Below are 25594 nucleotides of genomic sequence, written 5' to 3'. Positions count from 1 at the left end.
CTCACACTGCTTCCCAATGTTGAGGTCCGACCTCTGGGGAGGCCAATCCATGACTGATAGTGTGGCCTTTTCACCCGTGTTTCTTTCAAATACTGTTAATCTGCTGTAGACAGTTTTTTAGCCCTGCCACTCATCACTTGTCCAGTTTCCTCAAATGTTAACTAATGCCGCCTTGATGGTTCAAAAATATTGTTTTACACCTGTCAAACTGTGTTATCGTTGGCATTATTTGCGCATTCAGCTATAATAATAATGGATTGCATTTATATAGCGCTTTTCGAGACCCTCAAAGCGCTTTACAATTCCACTATTCATTCACTCTCACATTCACACACTGGTGGAGGCAAGCTACAGTTGTAGCCACAGCTGCCCTGGGGAAGACTGACAGAAGCAAGGCTGCTATATCGCATCATCGGCCCCTCTGGCCATCACCAGTAGGCGGTAGGTGAAGTGACTTGCCCAAGGACAGAACGACCAAGACAGACAGAGCTGGGGATCGAACCAGCAACCTTCTGGTTACAAGATGAGCTTCAGCAGACCTCAGAACATCTAAATACCCCGCTTGCTTTTGCATCGTTGCGTTGCCTCCAGCAGGGAGCGCTGATTCTTCGGTGTCCCGTGATATGGTTGCCAGTAGCGGACACCTCCTCGAACTTCTCCCCAGCAGTAGCCCACATCAGCTTTGAGGAGCGGGGCGTGGACTCGGAGCGACCATTCCCTGCTCTTAAATTTGAGGAGACGGCAACTTTCGCGGGAGAAAAAGAAACCAACAAGAAATCGATCGTTCACCAGCTGGTAAAAGGTTTGAAAACTTTTTTTTCTATACAGTTCATACTTTTCCTAAACATACAACAAACCGGAGAAGCTTCGCTGTTGATTGAACTTGAACATTTTTTACAGTAGTTTTCAAAGTGATCCAATAGGCCAGCCCATCCGATTCAACGGGGGCAGATGAAGCCAAGAGGAAATGTGGGGGCTTTATACTCCGCTGGCTTCTGGATATTTGTGCAGCAAAAATAGTGAATTTAACATTTTGATCATTTTTAAGGCCCCCACGGACCTTAAAACTAGTCAGCCATCAGAATAGCGCTGGTAGCAATCTAGATTCAAAAGTGAGTGATGTCTGATAATGTGCTGGAAGGTGTGCAACGCTTTTAAGTGTGAGGGGGTGAAAACCTATTAAAACCTCTTACAGGCTCTGTGATCCTGAGCTTAAACCAGGCGGAACCTGCAGCATACCCATGGATGACATCTTCACACAGTGCAGAGAGGGCAACTCTGTGGCTGTTCGTCTGTGGCTGGACAACACGGAGAATGACCTCAACCTGGGGTAAGCAGATAACTGTGCACACTCATTCAAACAGACAAGGCTTTGAAGAGGACTGCTGCTGGACTGTCTGCTGAATCCAGCTGTGATGTTGAAGCCTGTGCAACGAGACCTGGATTTTTAAAGAATTTGTATTAAAAGTAAATGATTCTTTGGTGTTTTTGTGTGCTGGTGTGCATTAAAAAAGGTGATCTTTGGCACGTTGGAGCTGGTCACATAGTTTCCATATTGTTCTCGCTCTGCAACTCCACGTACTGCTGAGCATCACTCAACTGCAGTCTGTACTTTTTCCCCCTCTTCTTCTTATGAGGTCATTTCCAAAAACTGCATATGGGTAGTTCAGAGGAGGTTTCACAGTAACGTACGTGACTCAGAGAGCTTAAGATTTGCCCCTCTAGAAGTGTGTTGTGTTTTAAAAAACAGCTACTTTTAAAGAAGCCACCCTTTGGAATTAAAAGTGAAATCCAAACTATTACTGCCAGATGATTTTATATTAATCAAAGGGTGCAGCCCCGTCAACATCTGCCCTTTCCAAAAAATCTCTTTCCTCGAAAGGAGCAAGAAGACCTCACTGCTAAAGACCTCAGTTATCTCATTCTTTGGTCAGGCCATATATGTGCAGTTTGTTGACGTTGCCTCTGAGGGCTGCAGAGCTTCTAGCCAACCACGCAACAGCCAAGACCATTTCCTCTGTTTCAGCTCCATACAGGGCCAAGCCCTCGCCGACAGAGCTACCCAGACAGCTCTCTGCAGTCCCGCATAAACATTTGAGAGGCCACTCATTATGCTGGAGGCCTCCTTTTTGGCTCTTACTCCGAGGAAGCTCAGCTATGCAGTCAGGCCTGTTTTTACCTTTAGAATATCTAATAATGTGCAATTAAAGCGTCATGTGTCGGCGGGGGAAATGTGCTACATGTTAGTGGAATTCCTTTACCTCTACATCTGGTACAAAAGGAAAGGGAACTTAGAAACAAACATTTTACCAAACAAACAAAAAAGCTGTTTCAGATCAGCCCCCTGGAAACGTGTGACATAAAGAGACATGAGGAGAAAGAGAGAGAGAATGTGTAGCTCAGGATTCCACTGTGTTTTTTCCACCCTGTCATTCCTGAGTTTTTTTTTCTCTCTCTCTCTCTTCTGTTACTTTTTATAGCCCAAAGGGCTGGTTAGACTGCACTGTCTGTCCGCACAGGGCTGGATCAGAACAGAGAGAATGTGCCTAACTGGCATTTCACTTAAGTGTTAACCTAGTTCTGCAGCTACTTCCTACAGGCTGTACAAGCTCTCTTAGGGTTTATTGTTAAATAGAGGGAAGAGTTTGTGGCTTTGCAACGAGCTGCGAGAATCCCCAGCAGCTGCCTTGGGGTCAGGTAGAGCAAAAAGGGTGAAGGAGGGCCAGGTCACATGGAGGTGATATCCTGGGCTCCTCGCAGGCTGCTAGAGTGCAGTGCTGCAAGTGTTTGCGCCTGTACATATGTTAGCAGCTATTCCAGTTTGCACTGGCATTTTTATCACATACCAGTCATCAGAGGAGTCACCAGAGGAGTATAGGCTGCAGGAAAAGTGCAGTAGCATGTGCTTAAGTCTAAATAAAGATTAGCAGTTGGTGTGTGTGTGTGTCTGTGTCTGCGTGTGAGAACCTGGGTGTCTCCGTGTCATAGAGGAAGCCACACATGTACAATTTTGTCAGAGGCCGCCAGCATCCTCCAACATGCAGTTCAGCAAAACAAGAATGTCATCACCTCACAGTGACACACACCTCATCAAATGAATATATACTTGTCAGACTTTATATAGTAAGTTTACAGTAAAAGTATGTCTTCTTTGCTTCCCGTACTGTGCTTGCCCTGTGGCTTAGTGATGACCACGGCTTCAGCCCTCTCCACTGGGCGTGTAGGGAAGGGAAGAACGGCGTCGTCGACATGCTCATCATGCGTGGTGCCCGTATAAATGTGATGAACCGTGGCGACGATACGCCGCTGCATCTCGCCGCAAGTCATGGACACAGAGACATCGTGGCCAAGGTAAACACAGCGCTTTATACAATGCACTTTATACATTCACGTAGGCACTTTTTTCTAGAGCTGAGTGCTTGCTATCTGACATTCACACACATTTACATACCGATCAACTCAGAACGACTGAACCGGGAACCTTCCAGTTAGCAGATGATCTGCTCTCCTGAACCAAATCCACCCAGATACAGTGTTGTTACACAGTGGGTCTGTGTATGTGTTTTATTTTTTTTAGGTGGGTCAAATCTTATTTATCATTATGCCCTTTTGTTTTTTAAATAGCTGATCCAGTGCAAAGCCGACCCCAACACAGTCAATGAGCACGGGAACACCCCGCTCCACTACGCCTGCTTCTGGGGCCAGGATGAAGTGGCCGAGGTGCAGTACTTTACTATATACCCATACACAGATGCTCTGTCTTTACTTTAGCATTATCTCTTTGCTCCCTCTTCTGGTCAGAGATGGTCACTGCAGTCTTTCTGTAAAGCTCTTCAGTATCTAATCTGTGCACATTACATTGTTTGACCACTTTTTCTTTTAGGACCTGGTGGCCAGTGGTGCCCAGGTGTGTATATGCAATAGGTATGGACAAACACCTTTGGACAAAGCCAAGCCTCACCTAAGACAGCTGCTACAAGGTGCTACAAGGGCCTATTTTTGGATATTTTAACAGACAAACAGGGTTTTTGAAAAGGAAATAATTATGCATTCTTAATTTTTGTTGTTTTCTTTTTAGAAAAGGCAGAGAAAATGGGCCAGAGTCTGATCAAAGTTCCATACAAGGAAACTTTCTGGAAGGGCACCATGCGGACACGACCCCGTGAGTAACATTTATTCCACACTCTAGGGGCCAATCATCATATCAAAGCAGAATGTTTGCAATAATAGCAATGTTTTTGACCTTATAGGTAATGGCACCCTCAACAAGCAGGCTGGTATCGATTATAAGCAACTCTCGCTGCTGGCAAAGATCAATGAAAACCAGTCTGGAGAGGTTAGCTGCACTCTGTTTTTATTGCTGCGTGCCAGTCTTTTTCAGCTCCCCGGCTGTTTAACACCATCTGCTCTGTTTGTAGTTATGGCAGGGTCGGTGGCAAGGGGACGAAATTGTAGTAAAAGTGCTACAAGTGAGAGACTGGACCACCAGGAAGAGCAGAGACTTCAACGAGGAACATCCTAAACTGAGGTGATTCAAATAACCGTACTGTAGGAATAAGAAAGGTTATAGTGGTGGGTCTGGGGCAGCAGTGTTTCTTGTGGTATCCGCACAATGAATCGGTATTCCATTGCATTGACTGTATATGAAAGATGGATCTAGCCATTGTTACAGCACGCACTGGTTTGTGGAGTTACATTTCGACTCTTATGACCTTTGCCATAATTCTCGAGCCAGAACTGACCATATTTGGACAATTGTATTATGAATTTGGGTGGGTAAACTGTACAAGGAGTCATTATATTTATCATACAGCTAAATATTCCAGGAGGCACTAACACTGCATGTATCATAAAGTTCAGTGACTTAGTTTGGTGGTGTTAAATTCACACTGTATCTTGGCCCTAATAATGCATAATTTTAAGCTTTAAGCTTTAAATGAGCTAGTTTAAATTAAAAAAAACATATCCTGGGAACTTATCTTTATAATTTAATTCTTGAATTATGCTTGTTTCACCTCTGCAGATTGCTTTTCGTGTCATGGATCATGGGCAGGCATCACAGGGTCACATGCTGTCAGCCTGCGTGTTTATATAAACTGAGGCAAATACATTTGGTGCTGCAGTTTCTTATCTTGAGTCGGCTTAGAGTCTGTTTGAGTTACATAGAGTCAGTCGGCATTTGGCCTGGTGGCCAGGCACTGGTAAACACAGTCCTCGTGTAGAGTAGAGACGACCGCGATGAACCGCCGGTGAAGTCTGTAGTCAAAGATTAGCTAGCATGTTGTGCAGGGTTCTTATGCAATGGAGTAGAGGACCCTTTATTTTTGCTAAGTCGGGTTCTACAGCAAACACGAACCTCTTTTATAAGATGAAACCAGACCCTTCACAATGTGACTCAAGCATTACTTTCTAATCCTGTTCGCTGTTATTAACTTATTGTGCAATAACCGTCGAACCACGCAGAACGTGTTAAAACGGGTCCAGGCGGGCCCACAGAATGACTTCAGCATTCTGAAGCATCCTCTGAATAGTATTAAATCACCTGAGCGAAACTGCATTCCCATCTCATCTACTTTTAATAAATTCTGTCATCCTCGGGATAAAATGACCAGAACAGAAGGTGAGAGAATCCTTTGAGCAGGCCAAATCAAAGAAACCTCACCAGGAAGGCTGAGTGCGCAGTAGGAACGTCTTGGCTGTGCTTGATGCAATCATCAAAGCACTGGTTATGCGTGCGCCGAAGATTAGAGGCAACATAAGCTCTTTCATGTACTGCAAAAATAGGTGACAGTGAAATGCAAAAACACTGCTGCTGGGCTTATCTTTAAAGGTGACACAAATGGTGGGGTGGTTTCTCATGGATTTGCAAAGCATTCTCGTGAGTCAGACCAAGCTTTGAGGCCATTTCTTCTCTGTTAGTCTCTCCTTATCCCAGACAGACCATCTTGAGCTTAGAATAAATAGCTATTTATTAAATAATATTTAGAAACACTTCACAATCTCTCTTTTTTTCTGTTGTGGCTTCGTAGGATTTTTTCTCACCCAAACATCCTACCTGTTCTTGGGGCCTGTCAGTCACCGCCATCCCCTCACCCTATAATCATTACCCACTACATGCCCTACGGATCCCTCTACAACATATTACACCAGGGCACCAGTAAGTCATTTGACAATGTGTGCATGCGTTAAAATGAAAAGGCTCAAATTTGTCTTTTGTCTCAGCCTGAAAGAGCTAAGACTGCGGCAGGTTTGCCACTGTGGATGACGCTGTGGCTTCATACATTATGGATAAAGAAACGTATTTGTGCATGCGTCTTTCTCTCACTTATTTCTCTTATTTTTCTCACTCCCCCCTATCTCACTCATTCATGTCAGCTAGTCAGTTAAGTGACATTTAGATGTTGGTATCATGGCACTTAATTAAACCCCATATCCTACTTCTGCCTTCTGTTCCCTCAGCTCTCGTGGTCGACCAGAGCCAGGCAGTGAAGTTTGCACTGGACATTGCCAGTGGCATGGCTTTCCTCCACACCTTAGAACCAATGGTGTCACGGCTTTACCTCAACAGTAAGCACATCATGGTGAGAGGCCTTTCTGCTGTCTTTTATTTCATTCGACAGCTGCATGTTTATTATCAGATGTGATCACAAGATGTAATTCATCTACAGATTGATGAGGACATGACCGCCAGGATAAGTATGGCAGATGCTAAGTTGTCCTTCCAGTGTCCTGGTCGTATGTACTCTCCAGCGTGGATGGCTCCTGAAGGTATTTATTCCCTTTTGTTTTTCTCCTCGCTCACTCACTGTTCTCCTAATTCCCTCCTGCTTCCTGCTCACTAAATGCCTCCTTCGACTTTATGAGTCTTTCAGCCAGGAGGAAACTGCGCTGTATAATTTAGTACCAATTAAGAAGCAGTCGTGCTGTTTTACCTGGTAAAGTTACATAATGAAGATCCAAGTTATAGTGCTTATGTTTATGGGTTTTTTTTTTCTTTCTTCAGCTTTGCAGAAGAAGCCCGAGGACATTAACAGAAGATCTGCAGACATGTGGAGCTTCGCTGTGTTATTGTGGGAGCTCGTTACCAGAGAAGTCCCCTTTGCTGATCTCTCACACATGGAGATAGGCATGAAAGTAAGTTGACACAGTATTTATCTGCCCATAGGCTTCAACATTACATTACAAACACGTGCAGCTTTTCTACTTAACACCACCCCAATATAACCAGGTGTCTCTCGAGGGTCTTCGGCCGACCATTCCCCCGGGGATTTCCCCTCACATCTGTAAGCTGATGAGGCTCTGCATGAATGAAGACCCAGCCAAGAGACCCAAGTTTGATATGATTGTTCCCATCTTGGAGAAAATGCAAGACAAGTGAATGCTTGTGCATCAGTTCACGCACTTCCTTTTTCATGTTTAATCACCAAACCACTCTATAGCATCACTTCCTTTATGTATCTGCCAAGCCACTGTAAATAATTCCAGGAACCACTTCAGCGACCCACAGTTCAGACACTAATATTGTATTGCTTTTTATGTATAAGTTAAATTCGTAGTTAAATGTTCTTTTTGGATAAGCAGCTCTTTTTTGTAATGACTGAGACTTGGTCACTGAAATGCTAGCAAGCTCTTTTTTTGATCCAGCGTGGATTTCATTCAGTGAAATATGTATAGAATTCTTTTATGCACATCACTGACTGCCAATGCAATAAATGTTTTATATTTATGACAAATGCTTGTTCGTTTCATTTGAGACATCGTTTTACTTTCATCACAGACTAAACATTGTCACATTTTCACTTCTTAAAAATAGTTTTCACTACCTGGATGGGGTTTTGTTTATGTCACTGGGATTTTCTGTCAAGGATTGCTTCCACTCTTTTGTTCTTCAAATATTACACAATTCTTCACTTAAACTCGTGGAGAAAAAAAAAACAGATTTTGGTGGTTAAAGGTCAAGGTAAGTGACTTTACAGCCATTTTTTGGTCTTAAGAATTCACACACTGATTCTGACTGATGTCTAAACACTATGATATTAAAGATCAGCTTCTCAAAAACCAAGATTGCAATATTTTAACTAAGACTAGATGTGACAAAAGCATTTTTCCAATTTGGAAAGCTAACTAGAATAAAGTAAAAAAAAAAAAAAAAGGAAATCGTTTTAGTTTTAGTATTTGGCAGTTTATTTGAATATGTTTGGTGAAACTTTGGATATGAGTCAACTGCTTTCAAAAGTTCCATGTTTTTACTGTAATACTAAATCTAACCTCTGCCATATCTGCCCTTCATACAGTAATAATTAAGAAGACAAACTAACACTAATACTTTTAAACAATAAAAACGAAACTAAAATGATCAAACCCAATCTGGAAATTACGTGAAACTAAACCGAATTTTAAAAAATCAGTAGAGTGATATCATACTAATATGATAACGATATTAGGAAAGAAAAAAATGCAATAACTGTCAGAGATATCACAGTGTACTTCAAAAATGTTTGACCTTATTCCATGTTTGGTTGGATTGGGAATCAGTCATTTAGGTTGTTCGCACCTTCAGGTTAATAACTATATAGAAATTTGAATATTTTGTTGATTCTTTGCAGTAGTATCCATATTTACATGTGTCATAATAGACCCGCTGGTAGTGGTGTTAGCGTTACACTTATAAAATAATAAATTATGAATCAGTAACGCATGCACACACAAAGGAAATAAGCAACTTGCAACTGTTTTGACCAAAATTAAGACTTTATTGATTTTATTTTAAGATAGCGGACATAAAGCAGAATATACTGACGATCATTGAGCACATTGAATTTATAGTCCCAAATTTATAAAAGTTTGCAGAGGCAGCTATTTCTGGACTTCAGCCACTGTGTAATTAAGGAAGAATTTGGTCAAAAGGGGGTTAAAAATATAAACGGTCAGCGCGTGACCTCAGCTTTGATAATCTTTATTTGACTTCATTTGACAGCTGCAGACTGTGGGCCAATCAGAAAACAGGAGGGGGGGCGCACGAGTGAACCCGGCCTCACGTGACGCGTCAGCTGACTTTTTCAGAAGTCAGAGGCAGCAGCAGCAGCCGCTGAGGTGACAGTCGGACTTAAAACTTGGCAGTTGCTGTAGCGAACATCCACAAAGAAAGAAGGCTGCCGAGCTCATTTCGTTGCACTTTGTGGACGTGGGAGCTGGGCCGCTCTTGACCTTCCCGCTTCTCACTCAGGGAAAACTGCGACACTTTGTTATATTCAGAGGTATGGTATCAGAAGAGTAGCTAGCTTTGTTAAGTGTGTGTTCTCGCTGCTGCTGTGTTAGTAGCTGACATACAGCGGAATATTGTTTGCGGTTGTTTGTGAGTCATTTATTCTGAAGCTGAAGCTGAAGTGTTAGGTTAAGCACCTCGACAGTAAGTGTTACTTCCTTGACACCCATCCTTGTTTTGTTCTTGTTGTGCCTGTTGTGTTGCTGTCCTGTACAGAGGCTGAGGCAAACGCTCTCTGAGGACACCTGCTGTCTGGACCATGAGGCTCTCCTCTCAGCCGCCCTCCTTTGGGCTGATAACCTGCTCTTTGGTGTTGATATTGCCACTGTTTGGCTCCTGTCATCCAGCACAGCTTTCCGGAAACCCCAGCCGGGTGTTCAATGAGCAGCTGAGCCACTCAAGTGTCAGATTCAACTGGAGAAATGTCACCTGCTACGTCTGCAAAGCTGTCTTCACCATTGTTGATGTTGCCCTTCTGGTAATGTGTTAAAAATGTCCTATTAAACCACAAGTTGCACAAGTGCAACAGACCATCCGGTCCTTAGATCAGCTCAGGAAGTAATTTGTTTAAAAAGTGAAAAACATTTAGGAGACGTTTACTGGAGTATTAAAACTGCATTTAAGTTTAGTTATACATTAATTGTTGTTGTGGACTGCATTTTGACTAAATGTATAATTAGAGCTTACGTTTTTACAGTCCGTAGAAAATCTTGAGCAAAGTCCAACAAATGTCGGAAGACTGCAGCTGCCTCATAAAATGCTATGCAGGAAGATTATGTTTTCCATATTAACCTGCATCATGTAATACTGAGAGGTGCTTCTAGTATATTCCCTTTACTATTTACATCAGTGTATTTTCTAATGTTGAGAAGTAGAAACATTTAAACTGGATGGCTGAAGACTAGATTTGAGATCAACATATGCTTCTGGTTTAACTGTTTGTTTGTTTTTCTTTCTTCTTTGTGATGTGTGGTTTGTTCCATTTATTGCACATTGTCCAACTTCCTAAACTGAACAAGGGACTTTTCTTACACAGTTAGTCTTTTATTTATTGTTTATTCAATTCTGGTACAGCTAAATTGGGTTAAAAAGACAATAAATCTGAGCAGTTCCCATTATGTTTCCAAATGTGAATCATCAATTATATTAGAGAATATTACTGCTATTGCAGAGCATAAAATGTTTAAAAATGTTCGTGGTATATGATACAAGTCGTATGACACTCTGCTTCTTCTGTGTTCTGTGTTTAGCATAAAAGTCCTTAGACTATGTCATGTGGTCTCTATTGACCACAAATAACATGTTTATCGTTAGCTGTAGCTGCTGACCTCAACCACATGTGTTTGCATATTCTCCTGTTTAAGTGCAGATGCTGCACTTAAATTCTGTGACTTATATTCGTACTGTGAAATGTTTCTTTGAGCAAGTTTAAATTCAGATTGTTCGAAACAAATTTTAGCTTGGCCTGCTTTGCAGGAAGTTCAAATGTAGTGGTTAGTTTTCTTAATTTCCTCCTCTAAGATCTTGTTTTTTTTCTCTGTTAACCCCTTCCCCCAGAGTGATGCAAATGAAGAGCGAGTGGCACGTGCAGTAGGTGAGGCGTGTATCCGTCTCCATCTGGCTGATGAGCAAGTCTGTCGGGATATAATTGAGCTGTTCAGGGATGACTTCATAAGGGCCCTGCAGGAGTCATTTCTGTGGCCCACTGAAGCGTGTGCTATACTGGTGGGCCCTTCCTGTGGCAAATTTGATGTGTATGCACCTTGGAACATCACTTTGCCAAATGTTCCTAAGCCCCCCGTTAAACCACCCTCTCCTCCCAAACCGGGTTCTCCACAGAGCAGAGTCCTGTTTCTCACAGACGTCCACTGGGACAGGGTGAGTGTGTGAAACGAAAAGAGCCAAAATTGAAATCGAAGTGAAATCCTGGCAAACTTGGCTATTCTTGTCCTAATTTTGTGTAGTAGTCCCTCAAAGTGTGTCTGTCAGTAGGTGTGTATATGAAACCTTTTTATATTAAGGTCATACGCTTGTTTAAAAACAAGGTTAAAGTTAGTGATTTACAGCGTCTGTATATTTTCGGCTTGACTCAGCATAAAGTGTTATGGTTTTGATCACCTGACTTGTTTTGGTTTAACTCGTGCCTTAAAAAAATATTACTCTTTGTTCCTCCTGACAGGAATATGACGTCGGCAGTGCTGCAGACTGCAAGGAACCTCTGTGTTGTCGTAACAATTCAGCCTCTCCAATCTTGAGCAGGAGGAAGGCTGGGCACTGGGGAACTTATGGAAAGTGTGACCTGCCTCTTTGGACAGTGGAGAACCTTCTGGAAAATGCTGCCAAAGCTGGGCCATGGGACTGGGTTTACTGGACTGGAGACATACCAGCACACAATGTGTGGTCACAGACCAGGGAGCAGCAGTTGTCAGAGCTTACTGTCATCTCCAGACTCATCCACAAGTAAGTTTGCTTTAAGTTTAACTGACTTTTAGATACGTGCTACTTTAACTCATAAAACAGCAGATCAGAGTAGTTTTAATATTATAAAACTAACAATATATGTTGTTCCGGTTTATGGCTACATTCATTACAAACACACTGTAGTCTCACTCAGACCATGTTAACATTCATAGGGTTGTCCAGTCATAAGTTTGTCATGCGCTATCATGAACTGGTCCAATCTCATGTTGACTCTTAACTTTTGTCCTCAGACACCTGGGACCTAATGTGATGGTTTACCCTGCTGTAGGAAACCACGAGAGCACACCAGTAAACAGCTTCCCTCCACCCTATATTCATGGCAACAGATCCTCTTCCTGGCTATATGACCAAATGGCAGAGGAATGGGCCCCGTGGTTGCCAGATCAGGCATTGAAGACTTTAAGGTTACTGAATTTTATGATTTTATTATATGTGAATGTCCTTTTCCACAGTATTGCAGTTAAAGCTACCCGTAGGTAACAAAGCATTTACACTGGAACACAAGGAAACTGTGTTTATGATGCAGTTTCACTTTGACTGGTTACCAGTGATGGAAAGTATTTCTTATACACTTACTGGCCACTTTTTTAGGTATAGCTGTTAAACTGCTCATTAATGCAGATATCTAAACAGCCAATCACATAGCAGCAACTAACCTGATTAACTGCTCATTAATGCAACTATCTCATTAGGCAATCACATGACAGCCACTCAGTGTGTTTAATCACGCAGACATGATGAAGACAGTCTGCTGAAGTTCAAACCAAACATCAGAATGTGGAACATGGTTATTTAATTTAATTTGAATGTGGTATGGTTGGTGGTGTCAGATGGACTGGTGTGATTATGTCCGAAACTGCTGATCTGTTGGAATTTTCCCACTCAACCATTTCTAGGATTTACAGAGAATGGACTGAAAAAGAGAAAATACCCAGTGAACAGCAGTTCTTTGGGTGAAAATTCCTTGTTGATGCCAGAGGTCGGAGAAGAACCTAAAGAACCATTTGTTACAACCATGGTATACAAATGGGCCACAGTTGCAGAAGACCACATTGGTCCCAGTCCTGTTGGCTAAGAACAGAAAATTAAGGCTACATTTTACACAGACTCACCAAAATTGGACATTGAAAAAAAGTTTTCCTGGTATGAGGAGTTTTGATTTCTGGTGTGATATTCGTATGGTACAGTCAGACTCTGGTATAAATAACACAAAGCATGTATCGATCTATTTGTGACATGATGTCACAAAGATAATCTCAGAGTGGTTTCTTCAACTTTGCCTCCACTGGCCAGTGAGTGTATACAACACTTTGAGTTGCAATAAGTGACCCAGAGCCTGATAATGTCTATTTTCATTTGACTTTGAGTCATTCAGATGTCCTGTTGTAATTACAGATATGGAGGATTCTACACAGTGCAGATTCAGCCTGGTCTGAGGCTGGTCTCTCTCAATATGAACTTTTGTGCACGAGAAAACTTTTGGCTGATGGTGAACTCCACCGATCCCGGGGATCAGCTGCAGTGGCTCATACACATTCTCCAGGCCAGCGAGGACAAGGGAGAAAAAGTGAGTTTGATCATTTAACACTGTGACATTGGGATTCTCTTATTTTAATTACCTCTGATCTCATTTATTAAGCAAAAGAAAACGTTTATTTTTCTTTAAAAATATCTCCTCCTTTATTGTAGGTACATATCATTGGTCACATCCCACCTGGCCTTTGTCTTAGCAGCTGGAGCTGGAACTATTATCACATTGTCAACAGGTAGCTGCAGTAGTCACTGAAGATTTATTATGAAGCTGGTAGAAACTGTTATGCTGATCAATGCAACTAAATCTCAATAAGCAGTATTCTTGGAATTACAGCAGCTAGATACAGAGCTGGCTTATTACCAGAAACACTTTTCAGCATCTGAAAGCATGTGAACAGAGATGAATTGGTTGGTTTCTCTTTGGTAAACTACTCTCTCATCCTTTCTTCAGGTATGAAAGTACAATCACTGGACAGTTTTTTGGCCATACGCACCTGGATGAGTTCCAGATGTTTTATGATGAGGAAACCATGACCCGCCCGTTGGGGGTAGTGTTTATTGCTCCCAGTGTCACTACCTATGTTAGCCTTAATCCAGGTGAGTTAATAATTGAGTTAAGTCATCTTCCAGCCTTTCATAGGCAGCACACTCACACGCAGCAAAAATATGTCTTTTCAGGATACCGTGTCTACTATGTTGATGGGAACTACCAAGGAAGCTCTCGGCTGGTGCTCGACCATGAAACCTACATCCTGAACCTTACAGAGGCAAACCACAGTCCATGGGCACCACATAGTCCACAAAAGGATCCTAAATGGACACTACTGTACCGTGCCACTGAAGCTTATGGTCTGTCTACTCTGTTCCCCTCCGATTTTAATCGGCTGATTGGGACCTTTATCAATGATGATCCTGTCTTCCAGAAGTTCTGGTATTTGAGGTATAAAGGGCACGTCTCAAAGCCTTGCAAAGAGGTCTGTAAGACCGGTATACTGTGCTACCTGCGAAGTGGGCGTTATGATGACCTGAAGCAGTGCGACTACCTTAATGGTTTTAAAGGAAGCTTAGCCAGAGCTGCCACAAAAACTCTCTGTTGACCCGATGGAGTTTAGCCTGGAAAAGGCAGGGTGAGGGGGGGGGAAAGCAATATGACTAAATATGATACTGAGCCAAAAACAAATCATCCTCTGTTGCAGATGGACAATGATTGTTGTTGTTTTTTTGTTTTTGTTTTTTTTATAGGTGTGGTTTCATAAAGTCACTTGACCTATTATTCATTATGTTCACACGTATGTGGAACTTAGAAACCCAACTTGAGTATTTGTTGTGCCTCATCACTAATAATGTGTTTAAATTCGCTTACATGAATGTGGGACGGTTGACCTCTTTTCTTTGATGTCAGTTGTGAAAAGGGTGGTTAAAATTGTTCTGAAGCGCACACAGTGTTAGGCATTACAAGGATTCTTCAGTTCTCATGATTTAAGCAGTTCTTTTGAAGCCAGTGCCTTTTCTTTTTTTTTTTTGTTAAATATGAACTTATTGATTCTTGCAATCTTATATCTTTTAATTCTCTGTCCCTCTGAAATGTTAGTCATCCATTAATTTCCTTCTTTTTATATAATTTGGGGTTGCAAAGTGGCTGGAGCCTGTCCAGCGGTCGTGGGGCAAGAGGTGGAGTACACCCTCTATAGGTTGCAAGCCTGTGGCTAACACAGACAGGCAGCCATTCACACCCACATTGACACAAGAACCGACACACATACAGTAACCCTGCGAACTCCACACAGAAAGACACCTGCTGGCAGACCTTATTCTTGTGCGGCGATGACACTAATCTCAGTCCCACAGTGTGACTCAGAAATGTTTTGGCACTTTAATATCTTTTTTTTTTTTTTTAGTCCTTCGTCAGCACCATTGTTTGGATTTTAGGTCTGTGCTTTATGTAATCCACCTTTATGTGCAACATTTTCTGCCTCAGCAAAAACATCTTTTAGCCAACCAAAGAGCAGTATTTTTCATTCCTAATGTTTACTTCTGCCTGCACTTTGTTTTTAGCCACTTTCTTTAGCAGTGAATAAATCTGACATGCTTGTTTGGCTCCTCAAATCTGGGGAATTAATGGTGTAACAGGAAAGTGCTTGTAATATAAGCAGTAATTTAAGCGATTGTACAGAGTGTGAATAAAATTACTTGCTCGTTACCTATTTGTGAGGGGCAAATATTGAGTTCAAATTAAAATGTTTTATTTTTAATTAATCAAACATATGCACAGCTCCAACACTTTATTACAGTTTTTTGTTCTTCAGAAATTTGATACAAACACTGCCATCAAATCGTTATTTGCATTGAAGTGACCCTTGATTCATCAAACTCAAAGCAGTTTCTACAATAGCTGCTGCTTTGAAAGCTCAAATTATAAATCATTGTGAGACTAACATCTTTTCTGAGCTCTCGTTAGCAATGTCTTAGCTTCCTCTCTCCCTTTTCCACATTTCCACCAAAGACAATTCTAACCCTAACCAATACCTAGGCTACTTTAGGTTTCAATAAATCCTCAAGTGGGGCTGAATATTTAACAGCATTGGGAAATAGTTCACAAATAAAGTACTGAGCTATGAAAAGAAAAGCCACATATAGCTTTATAATTTCATGAATGCTAAATGTTGATCATTTTACTACATACACCAAAACAAGTACCTGCACATACAGATTAATTTAAATGCAGACATTATTCTTTGTGTATTGGTAATTCTCCATGTCTCACAAATTTAAGTGGCAAAAGCTGAGAGTAGAATTTTAGTCTACATTATTTGTAAAGCGGAGAATTGTAAACACTTGAGATCACAACATTTAAACATATGTAAATGTGCGGTATTCCTCTGGCCAATTTTAACACCAAAACTGCATTTTTTTTTAATTAGTGTTCAATTTGCATATTTCTGTTCATTATGCATCATTAAAGCTAGAACAGGTTTTCCCATTTTTCCATCTTTCTTTTATTCAGATTCTAAGAAGAACATAGTGACACCAAAGTCTTCCTTGTACAGGTCCCAGGTCTTTGGTTTGTGTGGGTTGTCCAGCTCTTCCCTGGGTAAAAACAACCTGAGGACAGTTTAAAGAGAGTGTAAGTCATTATAATACAGTCAAAAGAATACAAAAAACAGTCTCTGATCTGCTGAAATAGAAAAAGAAACACACTTGTTATCTTCTATGAAGGATGTATTGAACCAGAAGTAGAATGGAACATCTTCATATCCTTTCGGGAGACCCTAAGGGTGATGAGAACAGATCACGTGAATCTAATTCACAAGCTTTCCTTTAATATAGGTGAAAGGTGAATAAGTAAGCACTCACTGCACTCGATTCAAACATGACCTTCACATCTCCTTCAACCACAGGTCCATTCTGCAGGCTGATGACTGCTGCGTTATTACCCACATCAGGAAATACCTAACAAAACCCATAAATGGGTTAAAATGCTAAAACTCTTCAATCCTGTTGTGTAAATTTGTGAGTGTGTGACAGACTTACCGTGCAGTTCTCCTGCTTGGCACACACACACTCAAACACCAGCTCTTTTCTCACAATTATCTTGACCTTGAAATCGCTACCATTACCTTTACCAACACCTGAGCAGGAGTAGAGGGAGAAAAAAAAGCTCATATGTGCCACCGTTGGTGGTGCAGCTATAAACGAACATTATTCAGGTTTTCTAGTTTACCTGCTATGGAGTGGATACGGATGCTTTTAATCCTGAGGCTTTTCAGTGGAGGCAATTGTCTGTTGAACTTATTCTTCATGATTTCATAGTACCCTACGTACCGGCTCTGCAGGACACAAAAACAACAAAACCTTTTAACATATTGTGGCTGTAGGAGGTAGAGCAAGTCATCTACTAATTGGAAGGTTGGTGGTTTGATCCCTGGCTCTTCCTAGTCTGCATACCAAATATCCTTGGGCAAGATATTAACCCCAAGTTGCTCTGTGATGCATCCATCGGAGTATGAATGTGTGTGAATGGTGGTTAGAAAGCATAGAAGATAGTGAATGTGTGAATTTGGCATGTTCTATAGAGCGCTTTGAGTACTCTGGGAAAGTAGAAAAGAATAAGAATCAGTCCATTTACCATTAAAAAAAGCAAGCATTTAGTTTTTGTACGTGTATTCCAACAGGCTGTCTTAAGAAGATGTTGAGACTCCAGAATCCCTTTTATGCTTCTTGGAATTGATTTCACCAGTGCCTAAAACTCTAATATACTTATTCCAAAAGACATTCCTTTACTATTTGTTTTGATGATGGTTGTGAAGAGCGATGTCTCACAGGTACGCCCAAAATCTCCCACAAATGATTTGTAAGACAGAACCATCTGGCTGTTTCCAAATACTTTCTTAGAAAAGGTTTGGCCAAAACCTGGCAACCTTCTCTGGCGATGTTACAAATTTTGGAAAAAAAATCCAGTCGCCTCACATGTGAAGAAGGCCGTTGTATTGCTTTTGTGTTTCTGCCACATGGAGCTGCTCATCATAATGATTAGAGGGTTTCTTTAAGTAGCTTTAGGGTAATCTTAAAAATGGAACATTTAAGAACAAATGCCTTCACTACAAAGAGTTTTTGATGATTTGTTGTTACCTGAGAGGGAGTCTCCACCCCCTGAAACTTGGAGCTCTGACTTTTGTCCGTCCTCCGCTCGCCAAAATACTCCAGACTGTCCTTCAGTGCGAAAAGAAACAAATGTAAGGATATAGCCTTGTTTTAAAGCATTTATCTTTTTACCCTAGTTTCACAAGTAAGTAAGAGAGATGTACCTGTGCACTCTCAAACTGGTCACTGTCGATAAGCCAGGTGCACACCATAGTACCGGTGCGTCCTGGGAAAGGGAGCAGTAGAATTCACATTTAAAAAGACGCATATTTTCAAATAAGTGATCCAATGATAATGAGTCAAGGAGAGCTCACTAATGTTACCTTTCCCTCCTTTGCAGTGGATCGCAATGATGTTTTGGGGATCAGCAGACATCCACTCTCTCACGCTCGCTGTGTATTTGAGCATGTCCCTGAAACAATCCAGTACAAGAACAAAGAAATAAGGTGTGGAAATACTAATTAGCACTGGAACTGATGCAGTTGCGATGCATCTTTTTCCTGGATCTGAGTCATTTATAGAAATGCTTGAAGTCTCAACATTGGTATAGGTTTACTACAAGAAAAAGATCTAGATTAAAGAAAAGGCCACATATGAAACAGAAACCGTGCTCACTCCAAGGAGGGGACATTGTGGTCATCAATAAACACCCGTTCAACCCTGTAGTGGAAGAACTGGGGGTCGTAGCCTTTCTCACCTGGAAACAAAAAGAAACTACGCTGTTTTGTAATCCTCAACAAAAGGGCATACAGTGCATGTGAGGAAAGGTGGTGCACACTTACTGCAAAGATTGTAAACTTTATAATGGCCTTCATGTTTAGTGTCTAGAAACCTTGCCACTTCCTGCACAAAGAGAGAAGAGAAGTCAGTTAAAAGCCAATGGTAACTGTGATTGGGATCATTTTGATCTTTGTGTACGTTATTATTATTTTTGTAAAATGAAGCAGGTGGTGCATGGCAAAATTAATTTTAATTCATGTCCGCATCCAAGGCCACTCACACTTACCCTGATTGGATTCCTATAGAAGGCCTGCTTCCCAGAGGAGGGGAAAGACATGGCGATGACACGGTCTACAGAGTGGGTAAAAATGCAAAATCATTTTTTTAAAAATGTTTTTATTATTATAATTTTTTTTTATCTCAAAATGTATTTTCCTGACATGCATATTTTTTTAAATTCATACAGCATGCAAACACCTGCCTGTGACATAGGTAAGATCGAGGTCAAATCCATCCTTCTGATAACGCCGCTTGTTTTCAGAAATCTGAAAAATAAGCAATTTTTCCAGTGTTCTTTCTTGATGCCAACCCTAACACTTGTAACTGTCCAGTTTGTGTCTAGAGTGACGACCTTACCATCCTCCTGGTGACTTTCTCCAGCTCTTTCTTCTGAGCAGCCAGTCTGAAAACCCTCACGAGGATTATTATTCTCAAGAAGCGGAGAAATGTCACAACCCTGAAAGGAAAATTGCAAAAGTGAATCATTATTCCAAGTGTTCGAAGTCCAGTGCATTCAAAATGAGATTATAAAATCTGTAATATGGTTTACGATACTCTATGCAGCTACTGCATGTAGCTTAAAACCATATGGTTAAGCTAAACAGTCATTAGACAATCAGCCAAGTCAGTCATTCATTCTCAGATTTTCACCACCAAATAAGAAAAAAAAATAACTTCAATTTTTTTTTTTGCTTTTGTTTTTAAAGTACAATATGGCTAACTGCAAATTTACTGAAAACATTGCTCTATTGCTTTCTTTTTGGAGTAGTTTGTACACAGATCTATGAAGTCAGTCAGGAATCATAAGAGAAAACAAGTAGGTGGACTATGGGTGTAAATTCCCATATGGAAAAGAAATACAAGATTTTTTTAAATTCAAATATTAAATGTGTTATACTATGATATGCTCATTAAAGTGGCCCCTTTTGCATTTTTCTTATCCAACACAATGCTTATTTACAGATCATACTTAATTATTTAATTGTTCCTTCCTATTGTGATGGGAATGCAATGAGCAAACATGTACCTGGGGATGAGGCTGGGACCTGACAGGTCAGAGAAGGTGTAGACCATGGTGACCACCAGTGTGACTATCACCACGCAGGCGTCTATGATGTTCAGCTTGGAGCTGAAGTATACTTTAAATCTAAAAGGAGGCCAAGATAAGTGGAAACATGACACAAGACAATTAGTATACAGCTGGAGAAAGACTCTGCACAGATCATGCAATGGACATATTCAGTGATTTCTCTGACACTCTGATGACTGTGCCATTACATTTCCTAATCCCTAACCCAAAACATTTCCTGTCTGACTTCCTTTTCACAACTTCCTGTTTAATGACAAACCAGACTTGGTTTCAGCTGATTCAAAACTCCGGTGGGAATCACTGCTTTAAACATTTCTCTTTCTCACATTAGCACGGAAACAGTTGTGATGTTTACAGATTCAAACTATATCGCGATCCACCGCATCAATGTGAAGACTTCTAGCGCAGTGTCAGCAAAAAATTACTTTTGCAAAAGTACGTTTTGTCTGATTTGTTAGGCAATCCACTGGCTTCCTCAGAACAGAGGCTATTCTTCCTGGAAGGCTGGCTCATGCGCATGACTTCTTACTCACAACCGGGTGTTGATGGTTACAGAGGTGCGGAAAACAACGACTAGACTCCCACAAGCGTTTCTCACTCACCCCTCCACATAGACACGCAGGAGGACATCGGCAAGGAAGAAGAAAGAGATGGTGAGGGACACAGCCTCTAACGCATTTCCAGCATCTCTACTCTTGGCTGGCAGCGAGAGATCCACAATCACCAGCACAAAGTCCACTATGATCAGTGTTACTCCAAATAAACTGGAGAGAAAGACATGCGAATGATGATAAAACATCCACTTAATTAATAAGACAACCAGGTAGGGGTGTACCCGTTTCCAATTTGCAAAAAACACACTCACCGAAAGCCAAAGGACATGACAAACGGGGCTATCCTTTTCCGAAGATTGCTGCAAAACAGGGGACAGGGTTATATGTGCTTGTATGTAGAGCTGAAGGGTTATGCAAATTGGATCTCTGTAAACTTACTAGTATGGTGTGTCTGGTAGTGCACTCTCCTCCTTTCCATCATCAATCTCTACTTTAGCATTCTCCATCTTTGTAATGTTTCTGAGAAGACAGAGATTACGGACAAAGACACATAAATATATGTATTTATATGATATAGAGAGAGAGATAAATAAATAAAAACCTCACCCATTTACACTTGAGTCTAACCCTGGGCTAAAGTACACGGAGGACATGATGCTTCTGTTTCCTTTCTCTTTTTGTCCTGAACGTGGAGTTTCTGCATTTGGAGACAAAAGCGTGATAAGATTGAGTGCACCCATTTCAGCGCGATGCTACGTGGTTACACTGTGGAAACAACTGAGACAAGAGTGCATAAACTTTGTGTCATCGTCCTAAAACGCTGCTTTTCTTCAAACCAGCCTCTCACGCATTTCCCGGTGCTACCTGCAGGATGCAGGAGTCCACAGCGCGTCCCTAAACCACTACATTCAGCTGCAGCACGTACAAAGAAACTGCTCAAGAAAGGAATCGCTCATTATGTTTACCTCTGGGTAAATTTTAACAAAGTTTCACCGCCCGGTCCACAGTCTGTGTGATCACCATTCACTGTCCTGTTGCTTTCCTTGCAGCGTTGACGCGTTCACAACAAATCAGACCCCCAAAAAGCCCAACTAAACTAAACTCCCACCGCCTGCTTACCGTCGGGACTGTCATTCGTCAAATTATACGAGACTTCGTCTTGTGACTTCTCCCGGGGACAAAGGAAGACGGTTCAAAGGTTAACCGGGTGGATTTTTTTCTATCCATCCACTATTCCTCATCGTTTTTGCAAACGTAGCGGTTTCGAACTTCCTGCAGCTCAGTAGAAAAAAAAAGAAAAAACAGGAGGAAAAAATGCCCCCCCTTTATTCATATTTCCTCCTCAGCTTACTTTGACTCAAAAACATTGACGGTAACCCTTCTGCACAGACGTATTTAAACCGCCGATAGTTACTAAACTAGCCCAACGGGCTGCCTAATTTGGAACATCTGGTTTTAATAGACTAGCCAAAAACGAAATAGAACATTCCTGCCTTTTGCGTCACTTGTTTGTTTTTTGTCATGAATTCATGATATTTGGGTATGATATTCAGAAAAATAAAAAGTAATAATAATAATAAAAATGAAATAAATACATAGAAAACACAAAATACCTCAACTGCTCCCTTTAGGGGTCGCCACAGCGCATAGTCTGCCTCCATCTGACCCATTTCCCTTGCATCATCTTTTATTACAACAACCCTCTGCGTGTTTACTTCACATGCAGAGGGTCATTTATCGTCTTCCCACACGCTGACTTCCTACACTACAGTTTGCACCTTTCCCGTGTTTTATACCACTGCATATTAAATATGTGTAAATATTATAACTTTAGTGCCCTGGGTAATGTTCACCCGGATGCTCTGCTGTTTATGAAATTACTAAGAAATCATATATTGCATTACTTTATTGCACAAATTAGTGTTTGAAGTAGGAAATTTATATAAAAAGAATGTAATTTTTTTTAGGAACAATTGTCTCCCCCCAATAGATCACTGTGTTATATTTAAAAGGAAAACCCCACAAGCAGCGCTTCTGGTATGTAAAGAATGGAGCTCTTTCAACATTTTCGGTCAGTGAAGCTATTTGCAGCTCTGAGATCAGCTCTACTTTCAAGACAATGCGATGGTTTATGAAGGAGAAAGCACAAAACTGACCTGAGTTCAGTGTTTGGCCAGACCGTTCTAGTCCGAATCCTCTAATGTGAAACATGCAGAACTAGCCCAGCCTATAAATAATGCTGACAAATCTTAGGGGAAGAGAACACTGAACCTGAAGAAAACAAGGGAAGCTTTGTGAAATGAAGGTAAGGCTTGTGGCTTCGAGATTCTTCAGGTGTTAAAAAAAAAGCATTTACATTTTTGGATGACTTTTTGATTTTTCTTAAAGTTTTAATCTAAATTGTCTTGTTTATTTTAGACAATGTGGTTTTTCCTAAAAGTCATGCCAGTGTTGCTGTTCTTGACTCTGCTGTGCCCAGTCTTGGTCTCCTCTTCACAGCCGTCTGTATGTATCTACTCTGTAACAAATGTTTTCATGTATTTTTGTATTGACTGTGAAAACTGAAAATCTATGCCTTAAATGGTGTTTTTTCTAGATGTGTAGAAAAAAAACTGTGATGCATTACTTACTGCTTCCTCTGTGTGTTATCAGAATAAAAACAGAGGTATTTTTTTCCTTCCTTATTTTAAGGCAATAGACTCGTGCGGGCCTGAGTTTGCTGTTCTCAAGCGCAGCATAAGGAAACTGGAAAATAGTCTTTTGATCAGAAAATGGCAGGTTGAGCACTTGCAGACGCACAAATACTTCCGTCCGTTTCAGCCTGCTGCGTCTAACAGCAAACCTCAGGCTGATTCAGACCCCGATTCTGGTTTAAACCACAACAAGAGCGCAGCACTAGATGGACTGGATATGACGCTGACTAAACCACTTCCACCGACAGGCAATTTAATTGTTTATGATAAAGGTAAGAAAAGCGCACTATGTTTGGTGCAAATCTACAGTGCATGACGCATTTTTCTATTTCTAGTTCACTGAGTTTTGCACATGCACAGCTATTTTTTACTCGACATGCAACACAAAGTCAAAATGTCAATGTAAAAATATTAATCAGCAATCTCTGAAGCATTTAGTCTTTCTTCTAGACTGTTCTGAACTGTTCGACAGACAGAGACCATCAAGCGGTTTCTACCGCATAAGACCCAAATTACATCAGGAGCCCTTTTTAGTTTACTGTGACATGGATGATGGAGGAGGGTGGACAGTGTTTCAAAAACGCCGGCATGGAAGAGTTGACTTTCACAGGTAATTGTGCAGAAGAAGTTGCCCACAGCATGTGGGGGGAAGATCCCACAGATGCTGATAAAGCTTGTGGAGTTTTCTGTTTGAAGTCAACTGCCAGCCTACTTCTCATTTCAGAGACTGGGTGGACTACAGAGATGGCTTTGGCGACTTCAAACTGTGGAATGACGAGTTTTGGTTGGGCAATGAACATATTTACTCTCTGCTCTCAGAAGGTCAGCAGGTGACATTGTGCACTAATGCTTCACATAGGAACCCAGTATGTGTTTTTTCATTCATATGTTGCATATGATTTTTAAAAAGTTCTATTCCTGTCTTATTAGCTTCTCCTTTACCAACTTTACTTTGTGTCTTTTTTGTGCTAAAGGTAAGAACCTTGTGAAGATCGATCTTATGGATTGGGATGGACAGAGAAGCTATGCGTTTTATGACAACTTCAGGATCACCGATGAGGCTGTGAGAATAACACTTTGTGTAGCTTTTCCTTAGAATCATAAGTATAACGATCCTCCCAGGAATTATTGTTCTAATGCTCATTCCAGGATAAATATCGTCTTCAGTATGGGCAGTACAGTGGGTCAGCCGGAGATGCTCTCAGTGGAAGCAGGGGTGTGGTGGAGCAGTGGTCTTCTTGCCTCAGTGGCATGCATTTCAGCACCAGGGATCAGGTTAGTCACAGATCTGTCAGAACCATTACCACTCCAAGATGGCAAGTTGATGTTTCACAGCACGTCTAATAGACTACTCATGTGCAAATGATGAATGTGAAAACACTGATGCCGGTGGTTGACAGGATAACGACCGGTACCTCCAGGGAAGCTGTGCCCAGGAGAATAAAGCAGGTTGGTGGTATAACAGGTGAGGCTGTCCCCACCCTTTCTGTTTCATGAGTCTGCATCACTTCAAATGTGATTATGAAGTTTCTGTCTCTTCACCGGGTTTTGTAATTTGGAAAATTTACCTTTGACATTGTGCCCTTAACTTCTGATCTACAGATGTCATGCAGCCAACTTAAATGGAAAATTCTATCGCAGAGGGAAGTACAAAGCCGAGTATGATGACGGCATTGTTTGGGGGACCTGGAAAGGCCTTTGGTATTCACTTAGACACACCACCATGAAGGTGCGGCCTCTGGTTTTCCTAGACGCCGTGGGCAGTGGAGCGGGCGAAATTTAAAAACCTAAACGCTAAAAAACAAGAGCAAACATTCTTTGCCATATTTTAATTTCTCCCTTTGCTATTTTCTATCAAATATCAGTAATACTGTATTGTATGCATTTCTTTCTGTAAAGTGTCTATTAACCAAACACTAAAATAAACAGCATTTCATCCATAACACCTCTCTGATGTTCATTTGATTGTCCTCAAGCATAGTCACAATGGATACAACTGTGTAATTTTCATTACATATTTGACACTGCTTAGATCTCACATTAAACAGTGAAGCTGTCAGGATCTGCAGACTCGACTGGAAAGTGCTATCAGGCACCTGAGTTCCTTGGTCTCCACCCCTGGGCGGAGCCATCTCCCTGCTGCAGTCCTGCACACCTGAGACTGACTTGGGGCAATCAGGTTGAGGATTTAAGGTACCCTCAGACTCTCCTTCACCGCCAGTTTGTCAACGACCTCACGTTGGTATTGACTCGACGGCTTTTTACGCTCTTGCCACTTTTTCATTGTTAACCTTAGTTTCATGTGCTTCAGATTTTCTGGACCTTCGTTGTCATCACC

The 25594-nt window shown here is 41.3% G+C and overlaps 4 protein-coding genes across 6 annotated transcripts; 3 read left to right on the top strand and 1 right to left on the bottom strand.

Moving 5' to 3' along the window:
• Window positions 1–674: 674 nt before the first annotated feature.
• On the top strand, window positions 675–7703 carry ilk (integrin-linked kinase). Its single transcript, XM_006800068.3, has 13 exons — window positions 675–802; window positions 1196–1330; window positions 3186–3351; window positions 3625–3720; window positions 3884–3980; window positions 4079–4162; window positions 4251–4336; window positions 4419–4528; window positions 6030–6157; window positions 6460–6581; window positions 6669–6768; window positions 7004–7134; window positions 7229–7703. The coding sequence occupies exons 2-13, from the start codon at window positions 1242–1244 to the stop codon at window positions 7376–7378; spliced, it is 1359 nt and encodes a 452-aa protein (XP_006800131.1). The 5' UTR covers window positions 675–802; window positions 1196–1241; the 3' UTR covers window positions 7379–7703.
• Window positions 7704–9071: 1368 nt separating this feature from the next.
• smpd1 (sphingomyelin phosphodiesterase 1) lies at window positions 9072–16218 on the top strand. The gene is made up of 9 exons (XM_006800065.3): window positions 9072–9257; window positions 9482–9743; window positions 10823–11143; window positions 11445–11725; window positions 11977–12150; window positions 13142–13313; window positions 13436–13512; window positions 13731–13876; window positions 13958–16218. Exons 2-9 carry the CDS (start codon window positions 9525–9527, stop codon window positions 14374–14376), a joined length of 1809 nt encoding a protein of 602 aa, XP_006800128.2. The 5' UTR covers window positions 9072–9257; window positions 9482–9524; the 3' UTR covers window positions 14377–16218.
• On the bottom strand, window positions 15545–21986 carry tpte (transmembrane phosphatase with tensin homology). 2 transcript variants are annotated; one of them, XM_006800066.3, is made up of 19 exons: window positions 21529–21986; window positions 21170–21260; window positions 21002–21082; window positions 20875–20922; window positions 20612–20773; window positions 19947–20066; window positions 19277–19376; window positions 19122–19185; window positions 18927–18991; window positions 18703–18763; window positions 18536–18617; window positions 18244–18332; window positions 18085–18146; window positions 17909–17989; window positions 17001–17106; window positions 16811–16908; window positions 16634–16729; window positions 16478–16548; window positions 15545–16381 (listed from the first exon to the last, which is right to left on the bottom strand). In XM_006800066.3, exons 2-19 carry the CDS (start codon window positions 21214–21216, stop codon window positions 16276–16278), a joined length of 1539 nt encoding a protein of 512 aa, XP_006800129.2. In that variant the 5' UTR covers window positions 21217–21260; window positions 21529–21986; the 3' UTR covers window positions 15545–16275. The 2 variants fall into 2 exon arrangements, with proteins under 2 accessions (XP_006800129.2, XP_035767608.2); XM_035911715.2 differs by having other exon boundaries at window positions 21683–21986.
• An 820-nt stretch (window positions 21987–22806) lies between these two features.
• On the top strand, window positions 22807–25177 carry fgl1b (fibrinogen like 1B). 2 transcript variants are annotated; one of them, XM_035911734.1, is made up of 9 exons: window positions 22807–22868; window positions 22982–23068; window positions 23255–23528; window positions 23707–23866; window positions 23981–24078; window positions 24231–24319; window positions 24424–24531; window positions 24657–24721; window positions 24859–25177. In XM_035911734.1, the coding sequence occupies exons 1-9, from the start codon at window positions 22863–22865 to the stop codon at window positions 25037–25039; spliced, it is 1068 nt and encodes a 355-aa protein (XP_035767627.1). In that variant the 5' UTR covers window positions 22807–22862; the 3' UTR covers window positions 25040–25177. The 2 variants fall into 2 exon arrangements, with proteins under 2 accessions (XP_035767627.1, XP_006800130.1); XM_006800067.2 differs by having other exon boundaries at window positions 24406–24531.
• Window positions 25178–25594: the final 417 nt, after the last annotated feature.

The sequence above is a fragment of the Neolamprologus brichardi genome, chromosome 10, assembly GCF_056152115.1.
Source record: "Neolamprologus brichardi isolate AB-2024 chromosome 10, ASM5615211v1, whole genome shotgun sequence".
NCBI classification, from domain to species: domain Eukaryota; kingdom Metazoa; phylum Chordata; class Actinopteri; order Cichliformes; family Cichlidae; genus Neolamprologus; species Neolamprologus brichardi.
Note: the sequence above shows the minus strand (reverse complement) of the source record. Positions and strands in the feature narration are given on the sequence as shown.